Raw genomic sequence first — 17,883 nt, 5'->3', positions numbered from 1 at the left:
ACCAGCTGCTGGGATTACAGCCTGTGCCACCATTCCCGAATCTTCTTTTTTGACACTTGTGAATCTTAAAAGAATTCATTCATCCTAAATAAATCTTCATTGTTCTAAAAAGTTCTAATAAGCTCCTACCTGGTTTCTAAGTGCCATGGAGATTACTGTATTATCTCCCTCCACCCTGGGCATAATGCTGTATTCATATATTTATTGCAACTCCCTTAAATGCAAGAATCTGTGATTGCATTATTCTTAGTTATGTTATATCTGAAGACAAAACAAAGGCTGAACAAAATTCTAAAGCAAAATGTGTTTTCTGTTTCTGAATTTTAAAATTATTGAAGAATGACAATGTGAACAAACAAATATTGATTTAATTCATTCATCTTTTATTCTTTTGGCAAACATCAGATAATAGGAGCAAAACTACATTGCTCACAATAGTTACACACATTCTTTTTTTTTTTTTTTTTTGCTTTATACAAGCTGTAAACATATTTAAGTGGATAAAATTCTTGGCTAAAGACATATTCCAGAAATGACATATAATTTTCCAAATTAGGACAAATGAAAGCTTATGTAATTTCCATTAGACCATCATCATACAGCAAACCAAATTAGTATATGCTGCTTTTTTTCCCCCCTCTGTAGTGCTAAGGATTGAACCCAGGGCCCTGCACATGCTGGGCAAGCCCTCCACCACTGAGCCATATCCCAGTATCATATGCTGTTTTTAAACTAATATCTGCCATTGGGGGGGGGGGGGGCGAGCGGGGAAGAGTTTTTTTTTTTCAGTTATACAAATATTTATCTGTAGTTTTATAAAAAACCGCTAACCATACAAATCTTGTTCATAACTGTAATGACCCTTTAATTTTTTTTTTTAATTAAAAAGGTTAGCAGAAAATAAGATAAACTGGGGATGCAGCTCAATAGTAGAACACTTGCTTTAGCAATTCTAGGCCCTAGTGCCTTTAAAAAAAAAAAAATACAACCATATAATTAAGAATATTTTAACTCTTCTTGTTTAAAAAAGAAAAACACAATGAGTTATTTTTAGAATACTTTTGATGATGGTAGAATTTATAATAACTAGGTTTCACAATATTTTATTATTTCTGATATTTTAAAGTAACAGATTTACTTCAAAATACACCCAAAGCATTTAATATTCTTGGTTTCCTTCTTTTATAAATTTCAGATGCCCCCAAAACTCAGATTAAAGGTAACAAAACAGGTAGCCTTCAGAATATATTGCTTGGAGGCAAAATGTACTTACTTGCTCTAGTTGACCACAGTCCTGACCAGCTTCCTACACTGTTAACTACTGGCCAGGTTTGACTGAAGCCTTTTTTTTCTTTAATATTGGAGATTGAACCCAGGGGCACTTAAGCACTGAGCCACATCCCCAGTCCTCTTTTTATTTTTTATTTTGAGACAGAGTGTCACTAAGTTGCTGTGGCTGGCCTTGAACTTGCAATCCTCCTGCCTCAGCCTCCCAAGCTGCTAGGATTACAGGCATGTGCCACCAAGCCCAGTCTGAAGCTATTTTTAATATTATAAACACAATATTTCCTCATAAAAATTATAATGGAGCAAAAATTCCAATGTTATAATAACATTATGAGTTCCCAGATACTTGTTTGATTTTCTCATACACTGTCATTTACCTGGCACATGATAAACAGTCAATAAATACTTTGTGAATGAAAAAAAATTCAAATGTTATAAACTTGATGCTAAATCTTACCTCCTTATATCTTATATTTCTAACTTGGGAAAAACAGATCAAACCAAATAGATCTTGTTTTCATAATATTTCCTTACATAATAAATTATCAGATACATTTGTATATGTGGGTATTATCTCTTAGAAAGAACACTATTATGACTGATCTGAAATTTAAAGTTAATAACTCATACAGAAAACTACTGCAAACTTATTTTACTATGAAATTCTTGGTGCCCAAACAGTGGCTTTCAACTCAACCCTTTATACAACATAAGAATTCTCAAGTAATTGAGTTGAAGAAAGTGGCATTAATAACAAAATAGTGTCAAGGGCTTTTACTAATCCTAGAGAATGAGCAGAAGGGGACAGCTCTTGTAAGACAAACTGGAAAAGAGAAAGAACATGAAGTAAATGTGGCCTTGGCACCTTTTGCACTGCAAAATCCTCAACTTGCAGAAGGAAAAGAATGAGAGGCCACAAAATGTCAGTTAGTGGTAAAGGATGTAGGGAAAGCAAAACAGCTGAGTAGTGAACAGAAACCACACTAGAAAATATAAAAATAGGCAGTTGAGAATCAAGAGATGATGGCACTAACTCCAGTCTGAAGTTCAAGAACAGCAAAGAGTAATAAATGAATTAGACAATGCTCTGTTATGTCTTGTTAAAATTATACACAAATAGAAGGCAAATCTCTAATCTTTAGAGGTTTAAATTTGACAGTGAATATCTATTTACCTTTGACTTTGTCTCATTTCTTTAAACTTAATAACTGAATAAATATTTAAAAATTCTTAATTATTAAAGCAAGCTTCCTAGCTGCACTGACAGGCTACATAAAAACTTTACCCCACTAATCCCATCAACACTAAAGTTACTGCAGTCAAGTTCATTTTATAAGCATTAATTAAATTTGCCATCACAATACCACTTTATTACAATGACAGACAATGAGTCATTTCACTTCTAGAAAAATCACACTGAAATTTTCTTTGGAAAATTTTAGTAGTGGGATGAAATTTTTAAACATTTAAAAATGTATCCTTAAACAGAACAAAATATCCAGGATGCTTTATAAATAAAAATGATAAAAATGTATCAATAAACAGGGTATGACCTTGGTCTATAAGTGATATTCTCCACATCAATTTTTAAGTTTCAAAATACCACTAAGAGGATACTGGTTAAAGTTTATCTCTGACATATTTCTAAAAAGCTTATTTTTGAAATTGATTTAAGGTAGTTGTGTTTTCAGTAGCATTTAGAACAATTTAGCACTTGGTAGCAATACTCAGATCGGCACACTGTACTAAAACATAACTGTGTAACATTTTGTAAACTAGCTGCAATTTTCAGTAGCTGTGTTCACCAACCGTGCAACAGAATTATAATGTTCTCCTAATCCATATGCATGTCTCATATATCTGAAATGAAAAAAAAGGAGTAGTCTTGATTAATTTATTACATATAAATGCTTATTATGCACATAAAACCAAGCACTGACAGTCCACAGAGGTATCATTCAATAGACTACATGATATTAGTTGAGTTCAACACTATTTGACAAGTATTGTCAGTATTTGACAGGTACTGTCAACAACCAGGTACTGGTTCAATCACATGAGGGAAAATGGAAAGGCTGAGATGCTAAGCATTCAATAAGCTTAAATTTTTACCTAAACACAACCAGTAATGACTACCTTAGCAAGTTCAGCTAATTAATAAACATTAAGACAAGAATAAATCCTCCTTGCTGTACTTCAGAGATTTCTCAATCCAAAACTCTTACAATATGAAGGGAAAAAAATATCTAAGGACGGTCAGAACTTTATAAACTAGTCTTAAAATTTTGTAGACTTTAGGAATGACTGCTCTTAACTCATGACCAAAATAAATCTCTTAAGGTTTAAACAATTACCTAAATCATATATATGGACAACACTTGCCTTTAATCTAAGATAAGTAGAATTAATTCAGCTAAAGACAGTGTTGATTAATCAACATATACAACCTAAAATCTTTTTATAATTTTTTGTCTTCATTATAAAAATAAAAAACAGTAAAAATTTCTAGGTACTTACACAAGTATTAATGGTTGTTTGGAATATTCTTCGCCAACTACAATAGCAGGAGAATCTGCCTGTATTATCTCTATTGGTGTTTGTAAAATGTGAGACAGAGCTCTTAGCTATGGGGAGAAAAAATGCATTAGTAAGGAAAATAAAATGTCAATCTTATCCCAACCATAGACTACTAAAGTACATGCATATGAACAGGGTAAACAGTCAGAACAAGCGTGTGCTCTGTTCCTAACCAGTAGTAGACAAGTAAATATTTGTTGACTTAACAAATAAGTATAATACTTATTAAATCAAAAGCAGGGATTCCTTAAACTATGGCTACATAAAAGTTTGGTAAAACCATCAATGTCAAAGTTAGTAAGGTAGTATGATGGGTAAATTGAGTTTAATATACTGGTCTCTATTTTTTAACTCATGAACATTTCCATAACAAAAAGAGTTTTTGCATACCAATGCTTAAACACCAGACCAAAACAATAACAACTGGGGAGTGGGGAGACAACACAGGAAGTTTATTTTTTAAAAACTTTTCAGATGGTTCCAATGGAAAACCTGTGTTGAGACCCACTGTTCTATAATTTTCAAGGCAAGTTAGAATGAGATATGTATATAATTTGTACTGCCCTGTCAAGGAATTTCCATCTGATGAACATATAGACAACTTTAAGTAATTCCACAATGTACAATGTAAAATAGTGTAAGGCCTGTTGAATACATTACTAATGAAATTAATGCTAACATTTTGTATACTTACTATGACTAAACACTCTAAGCACTTAAACACTTTATATGTATTAATTCATTCAATCCTCAAAATGACTTGATGGGATAGGTACTAGAGTTGTTGTTATTGATGTTTGTTTTTTAACCAGGGGGTTGAACCAAGGGGTGCTTAACCATTGAACCACATCCACAGCTCTTTTTATTTTTTATTTTGAGACAGGGTCTCAATAAGTTGGTAAGTCCGACTTTGAACTTGCAATCCTCCTGCCTCAGCCTCCTAAGTAGCTGCTGGGATTACAGGCATGTACCACCACCCCCAATTACTAGTGTTATTTTAAAAGAGCCAGAATCCTAGGCAGAGAAAAGTTAAAAGACTTGTCAAAGTCAACATTAGGAAACTAAATGACCAGTGCTGAAAAGAAGAAGTCTGAGTCTAGAGAGAAAGTTCCTAAATAAAACAATTTTCGCCAATCTTTGATCACAGTACCCAGAAATTTGCCACTTTATAAGAACATTACATGAAGAACACGGTCCTTATATAAGTTTTGAAAAAATGTAAAAAATTAATTCAAGAATATGGAAAGAATTCTATGCTACACAGTGGCAAATACAATCCCATGCTCTATTTTGTAAAGCACTCATTTGAAGCACATATTTCTTATGTCTAAAATAGGTTTTTAAAAACTAATACGGAATGAAGAATACAAAGCAAGTTTAAAAATTTTAATATCCCTTCTAACTCTTCAGAAATAATATAATTTCTATTTAAAATAAATCCACAGATAATTCATGAGTAAATGTCCTTCAATTGATGTTTTTTAAAGTTTTTCTCAACTTTAAAAATAATAAAGGAGGTTGTTTATATTTTGATATGTGTAGAAATAACATAACATTGAATAAACCTCCAATACTCACAGTAATGAATGACATTATAAAAAAAGTTCAAGCATTTTTATTCCTAATACTAGTCACAATACTACTATAAAAATTTCCTGAGATTCTGAGACCCAGCAGAGAGACATATAAAACTAATGGGCATGGTTCCCTCTGGTGGAGAGGTACAAATATAGCACTGCTAAGAAAAAAGATCTGAGAAACATTCCTTTCACATCTTTGAAAAACACAGTTCCTAAAGTGAATATGTAGAGCCACAGACTATTCAACACGACTTGAATATATAATCACCATTATACAATTCGATTAATAATACTTCTAGTTTCATCCATCTGGCATTTTAGATTACGAACTTTTATGCAGGTACTTCTTTATTTAATGTTCACAAATGCTTGATGGAGTATACACAAGAATCATTAGGCTTATTTGATAATTAAGAAACAAGCTAAAGAGGATAGGAAAGGTAGCAGAATACAACAGTTACTATTATGGTATTATGTAAAAATGTGGCTGTGTAACCGATGTGATTCTGCAATCTTTGTAATGTTTTGAATAACCAATAAAAAAAAAAAACAATAAATACATATGATCAACAACAACAAAAAAAGAAACAAGCTAAAGAGGTAAACTGACGACCCTAGGTCACAAAACAGAGAAATGGAAGGGAGAAGTTAGAACTTCAACCCAAGGATAGACTTCTTAGCTTCTTTCTGATATCCCAGATTGTCCCATCACCACTGGGTCTATTTAGGTGTTTTATTTTGTTATAATGAAACAAAGTTAACAGTAAGAGTTAAGAAGTAGGGCTGGGGATGTGGCTCAAGTGGTAGCGCGCTCGCCTGGCATGCGTGCGGCCCGGGTTCGATTCTCAGCACCACGTACAAACAAAGATGTTGTGTCCGCCGATAACTAGAAAATAAATATTAAAAAATTCTCTCTCTCTCTCTTAAAAAAAAAAAAAAAGAGTTAAGAAGTAGTGATAAAAAAGAACTCTTAATAGATCTTTATAAGTGACTGAACATACTGTTTTCTTATCCATCAATTTTAATGCATCATCTAGGCTTTCAAGTAAGTTAACTACCAATTAGGAATTCAAAACACCATTTTAATAGATGTGTTGTGGAAAGAGTTGACTTGTAATTTCACATAAAAATCATTTTCTATTTCTAATGTTAAGAAGTTATTGTTCTAATAGTGATGTTCATCAGCTGAACCATTTTTTATAAGTCCACAATATCAAATATAGTGGCACTAGCAGCATCACAAATGAAAACACCAGTCCACCAGCTTCTCCAACACAAAGATCTAACACTGAGCTCTTAAAACGAAATAGTGCTTCTCTTACTTAAGGTAGATATTTTAATCAAAGGCAAGAGGATGTTAACTCCCTATTTCTTGGTCAGTCAAGAAATGGCAAATATACAAAGAAAAGAAATTTTCAAAGAGAAATTGAGATCAGGTAAAAAAATGTCTTAAAATTATAGAAGGGATTCAGAAATAATTTAACAATGCACAATCACTATAAATAATTTCAAACTTACCTCAAGTTGGCCTCCCCATGCAGCTGTGTTTACAATATCATCACAGTACTTTTCAAACTCTTCTACAGAGAACAGATCAGAATATTGCACTTAAAAATTTTCACACCTCATGTTACAAGGGTTCTTTTTTACAGCTCCCACAACCCCTGATGAAAATGCCTAAGTCATGAATATCTCCCTTCTCTACTACCTCCCTCCAAAATTTAATCTACTTCCCAGATCTAGATTTAATTCATCTCACTTTTCTACTACCATTCTATCTAAGAGCAAAACAATGAGTTTCTGCTTTTCTCCCTCAACTTGAGGCCCAGAGACCAACATAAGAAACCTACTTTTCTCTCTTCATCTAATGCAATAATTCTCAAAACTGCCACCATATTCACTACCTTGACATGTGTTTTGAAGCCCAAATCTGCACACAAAAGAATACCATGAAAGACTAAAATATGTAGCCTATCTATAATTATGCTTTACCCCAGTAAAGTGCAAGTGAGTTTAAACTCCTTTTCTGGAGATAGCATCAAATAGTATCTCTACCTCTTATTTCAGAAGCACTTAAATTATTTTACATCGGATCAGTTTTACCCAAGGAAAGGGATTTTTGGATCAACCTTGGGAGGAGAAGTAAAAGACCTAATCTGAATTTACCATGGGCATGTTTTATTCCCACACTTTTTTATACAGCATGTTGAAGTGGAGTACAAACATTCTTTCTGCCCAGAGAGGGAAAGAGACTACAGGCATCTAGTAGAAAAACATGTTCCATGTATTTGCTTCAATCACTGTTAAATCCTCAGCGCTCAGAACAGCACCTTGCATCCTGCCTGGCATACAGTGGGCTTCAAAGAATATTAACTGAATATAGATAATGAACTCTTTTTTTTTCATCTTTTTCTCTGATCAGCATAATGAATTTTTACCTCCTCTCAAATGTCCTACTATAGTCAGAATTAGGGAGTTTCAGTATAAATAACTCAGTAATCATGTCAAAAATAAAGCATAGGACACTTTGTCATGTTATTTCTACACATATCAAAATATAAAGCAAAATGCGTTTTGGATGCCAAAGAAATCCTGGTTATTTAGAAAATAGTAATGACCTAAAACAGCAAGAGATATGAAGAAATTAGTTGGCTATGGGATCTGATATGCTTATACTCATGTGTAGGCCATACTTACTAAAGGAGACCTAATCAACTGTTTAGTGTTCATTCTTATCTTCTGTATCATGCTCTGGAGGGCAAACTCAATTAAAGGAAAGTCCACCTTAACCTCCCACTCTCCAACCTATCCTAGCCACATGATTTGCTTCTATTGATTACTTTATAATCTGTGATCTTCTCTCAAAGATTAACTTGCCTCTATTCTGTTTTTTGAGGTACTAGGGATCAAACCCAGGGCCTTATGCATTTTAGGCAAGCACTCTACCACTGAGCCACAGCCCCATCCCCTATTTTTACTTCCCTGAAACCCTTTCAGATAATTTACTTGCTCTCCCTTTCATTTAAATATGCATTTTTAACTTCACTATAAATACATTATATTAATTATCAGAAATATTGTAGAAAATAAAGCAGGCTATTAACTAGTTTGTTTTTGGTCTAGCAAAATCAAATTTTCTCACATAGTAATCTTCCTAATTATAGTTCATGAGAAGAACACAAATTTTCCACAGTATAGAATAAAAAAAAAAAATTAGTTTTCATAATCATTCTCAGCTTGTGGTCTAAAAGCTAGTACATCCAGTCACTGGTCAAAGCTTACCTCTCTATGATTAAATATGAAAACATTATTTTCAATAATAATGATTAATCCTATTCCCACTTTTATCTTATATAAAATAATACACAAAATGGTTGTATATGTAAAAGATTTGAATAAAGTAAGATGTGATTGCATCTATTAAAATTATGGAAAGTAATTCTTCCTAAATTTTACGATGTTTTCTCCTCATTAGGGTTGTATGGGTTCTTTTTATGCTCAGTACTAGAAAAAGCTTTATTTAAAAACAACCATAACCATTAATAAAACATAACAAAGAAAAATGCATTACCTGGAGTATACATATTTCCTGAATTAGGATTCGTTAAAAATGGCAAAAAGTCTTCCACATGGCTTTGCATATATTCAGCAGTTTGACTTCTTAAGGCAGCCACAGTCACAGCACAGTCCTGTTCTTTCAGTTGATCCTCAATGGCTCTATACATACAGTGGCCATCAGATGGAATCTGTTTAATTTCCAACTCTCTGGCTGCCAATATCTGAGCAAGTTTTTCACTTTCTACATGTCTAGCTCCAGATAAGTTCTCAATTTCAGCTTCAGCTATCCTTTCCTCCCGCTCCTTTTCCAATGCAGCTTTCTTTTCCTAAGATGAGAATATAGGAAAGTTAATTCATAATAATCAGGACTAATTCTCACTTATTAAGGGATAGAGATATATGATTCTCAAAACTTTTTGCCATTTTTCTCCCTTCTCCCACAAGCATTATCATATTGACCATCCTGTCACTTGTAGAATATTCTACACCATCAATTCCTTTAAGTGCAAACTATTTTACTCACTTGATCTGTGGGCCTTATCATCTAGCTCTGTACTGGGACAAAAAAAAGTTCTTCCTATGAAGTGTATTTAAAAAACTAATACGGGGCTGGGATTGTGGCTCAGCGGTAGAGTGCTCCCCTAGCACGGGTGGGACCTGGGTTGGATCCTCAGCACCACATAAAAATAAAGGCATTGTGTTGTGTCCATCTACACCTAAAAAATAAATATTAAAAAAAAAAAAAAACTAATGCCAAGTTTCTAAAAATTTTACCTGCTGATTTTAAAGTACTGTCTTAAGATTGAGTCATCCTAGGCCTTAAAGTACTTCATCATATTCAAGCCCAGGTTAACCTAAGCTTCTTATTACTCCACAAGTGCGACATAAATATGCTCAAAACTTTAGAAGGGTACAGGCAGACATTCTTTTTATCTAGCTTAAAAAAAGTGTACACTTATGTATATATGTAAATATATACATCTCTCTTTATATAGAAATATGTAAAGATCTATAGATATCTATACACATATACATAGATACCTATACACAGATATACATACATATGTCTATAGATATCTATATATGTATGCACACATATACATAATTAATAAAGTAACTAATTAAAAAACTCCTATTTACAAAAAAATTAAAATACTACAGATAGATCAAAGTTCTCCTGAAATATCATTGTCATCCCAGTACTTTCTCTAGAGGTTTGGTATGTATCTTTCCAGATTGTTTTCTGATGCATTTTAATAAACACAGCATACTTGTATAAAATGTAAAACAAATGCTTTAAATAAATGCTCACAATTTATTTGACTTATTCAAACACCTTAAGAGATCTTCCCGTGAGAGCATATGTAAGGATGGGGTTGGGATGAGGTCAATGAGAGATTTGTGACACAAGTGATATGGAAAGATTGGAGGAGGAAACGATTCCTGACAGCTAAACTAGTAAGGATCACAAGTCAGACAGCACTATGTTTCAAAGGTAAAAACAGTTTACAAAGCTAGAGTACCACATTAAAATGTCAAGAGATGATATGGAGGCTAAAAAGATAGGGATATAGTTAATATATATTAAGTGTATGCTTATAAAGCATAAAAAAACTAGAGGAATATATACAAAATATCTGTAGTGCTTTTTTTCTGGATGGTAGCATTAAAATACATTGTATTTTAGTGTGTGTGCTTGTATCTATGTGCTTTCTTTAGCTTCTAATTCTCTACCATGAGTTCTTTTATTTGTACACTCAGGGAGGAAACTGGTTTTCAATTTAAGAGAATAAAAATAGTTAAATCAAATTCTACAAATCTTAACATTTGTAGTGAATCACAGTGAAGGAGTTTGTAAACCAAGAGTAGAAAAAGTAAAGACTATCCCTACTTCTACTCTAACTCCTCTTGGGGCTAAAGAAGTGAATGGGAAACAAATTTCAATTAACTCATTGCCACATTACTTGTACTATCTGCCTGTTATGTGCCATGTTAGATGATCTTGAACTGATTTCTAAGTTCTCTGAATCAAAACAGTAATATCTCTCTAACAAAACACAAGCCTGTTTGGGATTTACCTCCCAACTTCAACAAAGACAGAAGTAACATGAACTACCTATCTACAAATATGAATCACAGGGCATAATATCTTAAAACACAAGATGGCACTATTACTTTATAACAAGCTAACAGTTTCAGAGGGGAGAGGAAGAGTAAGCACCTTGGATATCAACTAATCTAAACCACCACCCCCCCCTCCATTTTCCTCTTCCAAGGAAACAGATGCATAAGGATTTCCAAAGCCATACAGTTAGAGCAGAACAGGGGCGAAGAACAGAAAGCTCCATCTATTCAGGCACCTGAATCAGAATAAGAGTTGGAGCAGACAGAAGCTGAGTTAATGATGTCATGCACTTTTTTTGCTGGAGGAGTAGAACTTTATTCTATACACAAAACCCTAAAGGTTTCTAAACTACCAATCATTTTATTTTATTTTTTTTTCCCCTCATGTTTTCCTTCAGTATTCCCAGGTAATTGGATTTTCTCTCCAGTATACTGGGTGGGAAATCCTTTGCATTCTTTTCTTTGCAATGTAGTTTTCCAACAGCATTAGACATCCGTTTTTTTACACATCATACTGGAGACAGAATGGCATCAATGACATTAAATGAAAATGTATATAAGATAAAAATAGCATGGGACATATAAATATATTTAGAGCTCAATTCTAACTTCTACTTTGGGCTTTTTCCACTAAGCCAAAAAGCATCCAAGTTTTTTGAAGTACTAAAATATTCCTGTGTCTTTCCAGATTAAAAATAAATGATGTGCTCCACAATATTCTACAGTATTCTTATACAATAAATCTTCAAACATTTTTGCTGTGGTTTCATACAAAATTGTATCTTTTCCATAAACAAACACCATTAATTAAGTGGTTTTTATTCCTTGGTATTTCAGCTAAAAGAAAGGTTCCAAATAATATAATACCAATTGTCCATCCTGATTTCGGACTCCATTTCTATAAGTATCATAAACATTTAGGGTTTTCTGTTCTAAAATTCCATTAACATAACCAAGTATTAAGAAACTGTATATTATGGGTATTTTTTCTGCCAACTGTTAAGCAACTAACTGCAAAAGCTACTAAATTTTATGACAGTATAGCTGAAAAAGGTATTAACTTTAATTAGGAGAAAAGCAACACAAATTTTTGAGAAAAGTAAGGGAGTTTGTTTTGTTGCCTAAGAGTCCAGGTAGGGATGAATAAGGAGAGTTATAGCCTTATGTTTTCTGGAAATAAGTAGGCAATTGTAGGATGTATCAATTAGTAATCAGAAGTAATTCCCAAAACACAGTTATGCTGCCAGCACACAAAATTTCCAACCTTTTGTTCTTAATCTATAGAAACTAGGTGACAACTGTGAAGCCATCACTAAAAGAAATCCTACTACAAATAGAGAGCTGAATTAGACAATCTCCAAGACAGCATGAAATCTACATTTCATTATTCTTTTTTTTTTAAAATAATACTTCTTATACCTTTATTTTGTTTATTTAGTTTTTTTTTTTTAATGTGGTGCTGAGGATAGAACCCAGTACTTCATGCGTGCTAGGCAAATGCTCTACCACTGAGTCACAATGCCAGCCCTACATTTCATTATTCTTTAAAATTCACAATCAAAATATTTGCTCTACAATCAAATTCTATACAAATATGAAAAATGTTTGACCATGTACAACTTAATCAACTTCCAAACAAAGGGCTCTCAGATTTCATTTTTTTTTAAGAGACATACTATACTGTGCTTAACACAGTGAACAACACTTTGATTTGTTGAACCATTAGGTCTCTAGTCATTGTGTTAAGCGTTCTGGCAGTATATTATTTAATATTCATAATAGTCATAGGAAATAAGTATTATTTCTCCTCATTTTAGAAACATGAAACTAAAGTTTAAAGAAGTTAAGACTATTGTAAAGCAACAACAGTAAATGAAATAAAAATCCCATGTGGGGCTTGACATGTGGCTCAGTTGTAGAGTCTTTTCCGAGCATGCATGAAGCCCTAGGTTTGATCTCCAGTACTGCAAACACACAGACACACACACTAAACTCCAAGCTCAACTAAATTACACACTACTAAAATGCAAAGCCAGCTTTAAAATATGCATTTTAATCCTAGAAAACATCAAGTATTAGTAAAATAATATTTGGAACTAAAAGAATTGGGTTTAAACCTTTCTTTCCCCCAAAGTAATGTAGTTTCCCAACAGCATTAGACATTAAATGAAAATGTATATAATTTACTATCCAATCTCATTCCCATAATATTAAGATCATTAACTCACTACTTCAAATAAATAAGTTTCTCTTTAGCTCTTCATAATACAAATTTCATTCCCACCTTTGTTCTTATGCATTCTATTTCTCCTATTTGAAATATCCTAACTAAATATTTTTAGTTTTTTTTATTTTTGTATTTTCTTCAAGTTCTAAATCATCACTTAACATAATGAAACTTTCCCTTCTCTGAATCTTTATTGTAATTAACCATTACAAAAATATCCACATAATTCTGTGAAAATGTTTTATACCTCTATATCTTGTTTAACTTCTAGGTTCAAATCCTTCCTTCATTACTTAGTACCATAGTTTTTGAACCAGGGTTATACATCACAATCACCTAGAAACAGACTCTACAGATTCTAAATTAAGCCTGGGATAATACATTTGTTAAACAAACACAATTCCTTTGCACTGCCCCTTCCCACCATCACCTTCCTAGAGAGGTGTAAACTGTATTTCCTATGAGTGCCAATTCACTGAGCACTGGCACTCTTCCCTTCTCTGAATGTTGATAGTACATATAAAATATACATCCTGTGCTTGCTCAGCTCATTGCTACCTTCATAACCTTAAATGTAGCAGAGGCCCTTTTCCCTCTTAATTAGGCAGAACTGAATGAGCACTCATTCTTGACCCTACTAACAAATGAGCTTTTCCTATCTACAAGTCTTATTTTAGGCCTATATTTTTCTCTATAAAAAGGGGATAAGAAATTCTACTTCATAGGATTATTGTGAGGACTAAGTGAGACTGCCTATTTCACATAAATAGCTTGACATAGTATCTGAGACACAGCAAGTCCTTAATAAACCCTGACAGGAACTACTTTGCATTTTTTTTTTCTATACCCTTCTTATACAACATCTAAGATAGTACTAAGCCTGCAACAGCAACATTAACTTATGTATTTGGTGACACGGCTTTCATACCCGTCTCTTCTGTGCTTTCGATATTCGAGGAGGCTGGTTTTCAAGTGCCAAGTTTGAAATATTAACAGCAACAGAATCTATCTGAAGGAAACAAAAAGTATTAACAAGTCAATTAAAAATACTTTAAAATTATTCAAGCATTAGGTCACTAAATTATAATAAAAATCACACATACTTCCAATTGATATTTCATATTTGAATAACAGCACTAGATATCAAATTAGATAATATGGTTTGTCTCCTTTCTCTATTTTTATGAGAGAATTTATTAGCGTCCCAAGAAATCTCCTTATTGTTCTTCAAAGACAATGGTTATTCTACATGCCTTCCTTCTTTCTTGGAATGTCTACTCCATTAATCTAAATACTGTACTTTCTATAATTGCCAATTCATTTGAGCATTGGCACTCTTCCCTTCTCTGAATGATGACAGTACGTATAAAATATATGTCCTATGATCGTTCAGTTCATTACTACCTTCATAACCTTAAATGTGCCAGAGGCCCTTCTCCATCTTAATTAGCCATAACTTGATGGCACTCATTTTTGACACTACTAATAAATGAGCTTTTCCTAGCTTTTGCTATCTACAAGTTGATAATTATAGGCAGAAAATGTTTATAGTACCATTAGATATTATAACTAATTTTAATACTCAAATGGCTACATATGTATTTGCTGAAGTAAGAAAATCAGATTCTTCATTTCTTCTATTAGGATGAATAACTAGTATTTAAGTATCTACAGATTAAGCTAGTTTTTAGCATGACATATACATAAAACTCAAGGCCTCTAAGACATGCAGACAAAAATCTCAAGAGGCTACATCTCCCAATTTATCAAAATATCAAATTCAGTTAAAGACTTCAGAGAGTGGTTACCAACTTGACTGAAATTAAGAATCTTAAAAGGATTTTTCAAAAGATTCTACTAAAAGTCACAGCCATATTGAAAACAGGCAAGATACAGAAAAGCATTTGAAAACCAAAAAGCAATGATGTAAGAATTTAGGTAGGGTTCAGAGAGAAAGCTTGTTTACTTTAATGAAGAAGATAATAAATAAAGAAGAATGGGAATTTGTATTTTAACAGGTAAAGAATATGTAGCTTAACCATCAAACAATTTTGTCCTTGGAAACCTGGGGAAAAAGCTCAATAATGAAGGCCTAAGAGAGGAAACAAAATTATTTTGCTAACAGAAGTGATCAAAATAGTATAGTGAAGACGATTACCAATATCACAATCATGACAACACAATTAAACACCTGGAGAATCATGCCTTGTTTTCTGTAGATAAAAGTAATTATAGGACAAAGAAGCCCAGGATCCTGCTGACAGGTGAATAAAATTAAAAAAGAAATTGAGACTATGTTTAATCAAAACTACTGTAAATCAGTACAAATTGCTTCCCTTGTCAACATCAAAAATGAATCAAAGAAAATTTAATTGTGGCAGAGAAGATTTTATATAAACATAAGAACTTCCTAACCACCAAAAATGGTGAGGTTCTAGAGTCTATGATCCTTTGTATGCAAAACCCTTTCAATAAACTGCTATACTATACAAGCTATGACAGTATTCAGAAAAAATAAGATGGTTCTGATTTTGATTTCTGCTTGGCACTTTACAGCTGTTGTGACTTCATAACAAAGTTCTTAAATCTCTAACCATCTTTCCCACAGGAATTGCGGTATTATCTATACTTGATTCACCGATAATATCATAGAGCATTACCAAGGATTAAGTAAAATAGCACATGTAATATGTTAAACAAAGTGCTTGGCACATATAAATTAGCTACAATGATAAATATTAGTTCAAATGATGGAAGTTAGCCTGTTTACATTTACCCCAAAAAATCAGTAACATTTCATTTATTACAACTTGTTCATAAAGCATTTTCATAATTTAAAAATGATTTCACATTTGTTGTCCCATTTGATTTTTATAAGAACTTGTGATTAGACAGCAGAAGTATGTGTCATATTACATGTAGGGAAATTTGGCCAGGTTAGAAACTTATACTGTGGCAATTCTAAGACAAGAAGTCTGATCTTGCAACTTTCATTTGGTGAAGCTTTATCAATCTGCTCATCTTCTGGGTAAGTAAATAGGTAAAGAAATGTACCTTTCTTGTTGATTTCCTTTACAAAAACTCACTGACATGTTACCCTGGCCTCAAAAATATTAATAAAAGATTATGCATGAGTATTACTGAGTGACTTCATTTCTATACGAATTTCATGATTTTGTATAATAAACAGTTGTTTTCAACTGATGTAAGCAGAGATAAACATTATTTCACATGCCTTATTCTCCTTGCAAGTCAGTCTCAATTGCTCCAGTTCCTCTTTATGTTTCTGTTCCATTTCTTTTTCCAACTTAGCAACATCTTCAGTGAGTTGCTTCCTCCTTTTTTTGTCATTCTTGGGAACAGCATTCTTCATGCCCTGAATTTTGGCTACAAAGGCACCAAAACCATTAAGTCAGGAATAAGAGAAAATGGAAAACAGTAAGCAAATAGATGGGAAGGGGAGATAGGTACAGAAAAAAGTAACTATAGAAGCAAGAGGTCATGACATATCAGCTACAGAGAAGAGCCCAGATGAAGCTTGAGACCATATAAGAATACAAAAAACAGCCTTAATAAAATCTTGAATTGGTGTGATTTGTTTCGGGGGACAGGAGGAGGAAAATGGGAAAAAAAAAAAAAACATTAAGTGAAGTAAGTTGTCAACCATTTAAGTATCCCTTCTGAGCCCTCCAAACTGAGGTGAGGCAATTAAAAACGCATCCAATGGGGGCTAGAGATGGAGCTCAATAGAAGAACTCTTACCTAGCATGAGCAAGGCCCTGGGTTGTATCCCCAGCAAAGTAAACAAACACACACACACACACACACACACACACCCCACTCATTAAGGTCAAGCATCGGTAACCAGGGCAGAAAATGGGGAAGGGAGGCAGAGTGGAGTTGGGAGAGAATCAGATTTGGTCCAAGACTTTGTCTCCGCGGTATTTTCAGAACTAGCAACTCGGGAGGCGCAAATTAGTGGTAGCAGAGTTCAGAAGAGAAAGCCTCTGAAGGCTGCGGGACTAAGGCGCCTCTGGTCGGGGGATGAGGGACAGAAAAGGACACTCCTTACTGGGAGGATCCAGGTCAGTCACCCCTACGGACTGCCCAAAACCGATCTGACCCGCGCCTTTCCCAGGCTTCTAAATTCCTACTTCCTATCCCATCACCTTGCAACTCCTTCTTCTCTTTGCGATGCCTTCTCATCAGCTGCTCCTCCTCATCAAGCTCTTCGGTCAAGTCTGATTCCATGACGACCGGGTCGCCAAGCACACGCGTTGGAGAAAACCTGCAGCACGAGCCTAGCAGACACCTTCCACCCCTCAACCCTCACCCAATGCGCCATTGGTCGCCGCTGAGACCCAGCCCCGCCTTCGAGGCGGCACCAGATCAGAGACCAGCCATTGGAAGGAGGAGGAAAGTTGAGCGGGGCTTTGCGCACGCGCACTACCGTGACCCAACTCGATGGGCGGGGCAGAGAGGGAGGAAGCGCGGAAGTGTAGTCCCTAATTGACTATCGAGCTGCAGCCC

The 17,883-nt window shown here is 33.9% G+C and overlaps 1 protein-coding gene across 1 annotated transcript; it reads right to left on the bottom strand.

The window, feature by feature from the left end:
• Window positions 1-362: 362 nt before the first annotated feature.
• On the bottom strand, window positions 363-17,667 carry Otud6b (OTU deubiquitinase 6B). The gene is made up of 7 exons (XM_076835605.1): window positions 17,523-17,667; window positions 16,589-16,740; window positions 14,282-14,362; window positions 9,016-9,328; window positions 6,963-7,024; window positions 3,805-3,911; window positions 363-3,147 (listed from the first exon to the last, which is right to left on the bottom strand). The coding sequence occupies exons 1-7, from the start codon at window positions 17,602-17,604 to the stop codon at window positions 3,063-3,065; spliced, it is 882 nt and encodes a 293-aa protein (XP_076691720.1). The 5' UTR covers window positions 17,605-17,667; the 3' UTR covers window positions 363-3,062.
• Window positions 17,668-17,883: the final 216 nt, after the last annotated feature.

Source organism: Callospermophilus lateralis, chromosome 16, assembly GCF_048772815.1.
Source record: "Callospermophilus lateralis isolate mCalLat2 chromosome 16, mCalLat2.hap1, whole genome shotgun sequence".
In the NCBI taxonomy this organism is placed as follows: domain Eukaryota; kingdom Metazoa; phylum Chordata; class Mammalia; order Rodentia; family Sciuridae; genus Callospermophilus; species Callospermophilus lateralis.
This window is presented reverse-complemented; position numbering and strand designations above follow the sequence as displayed.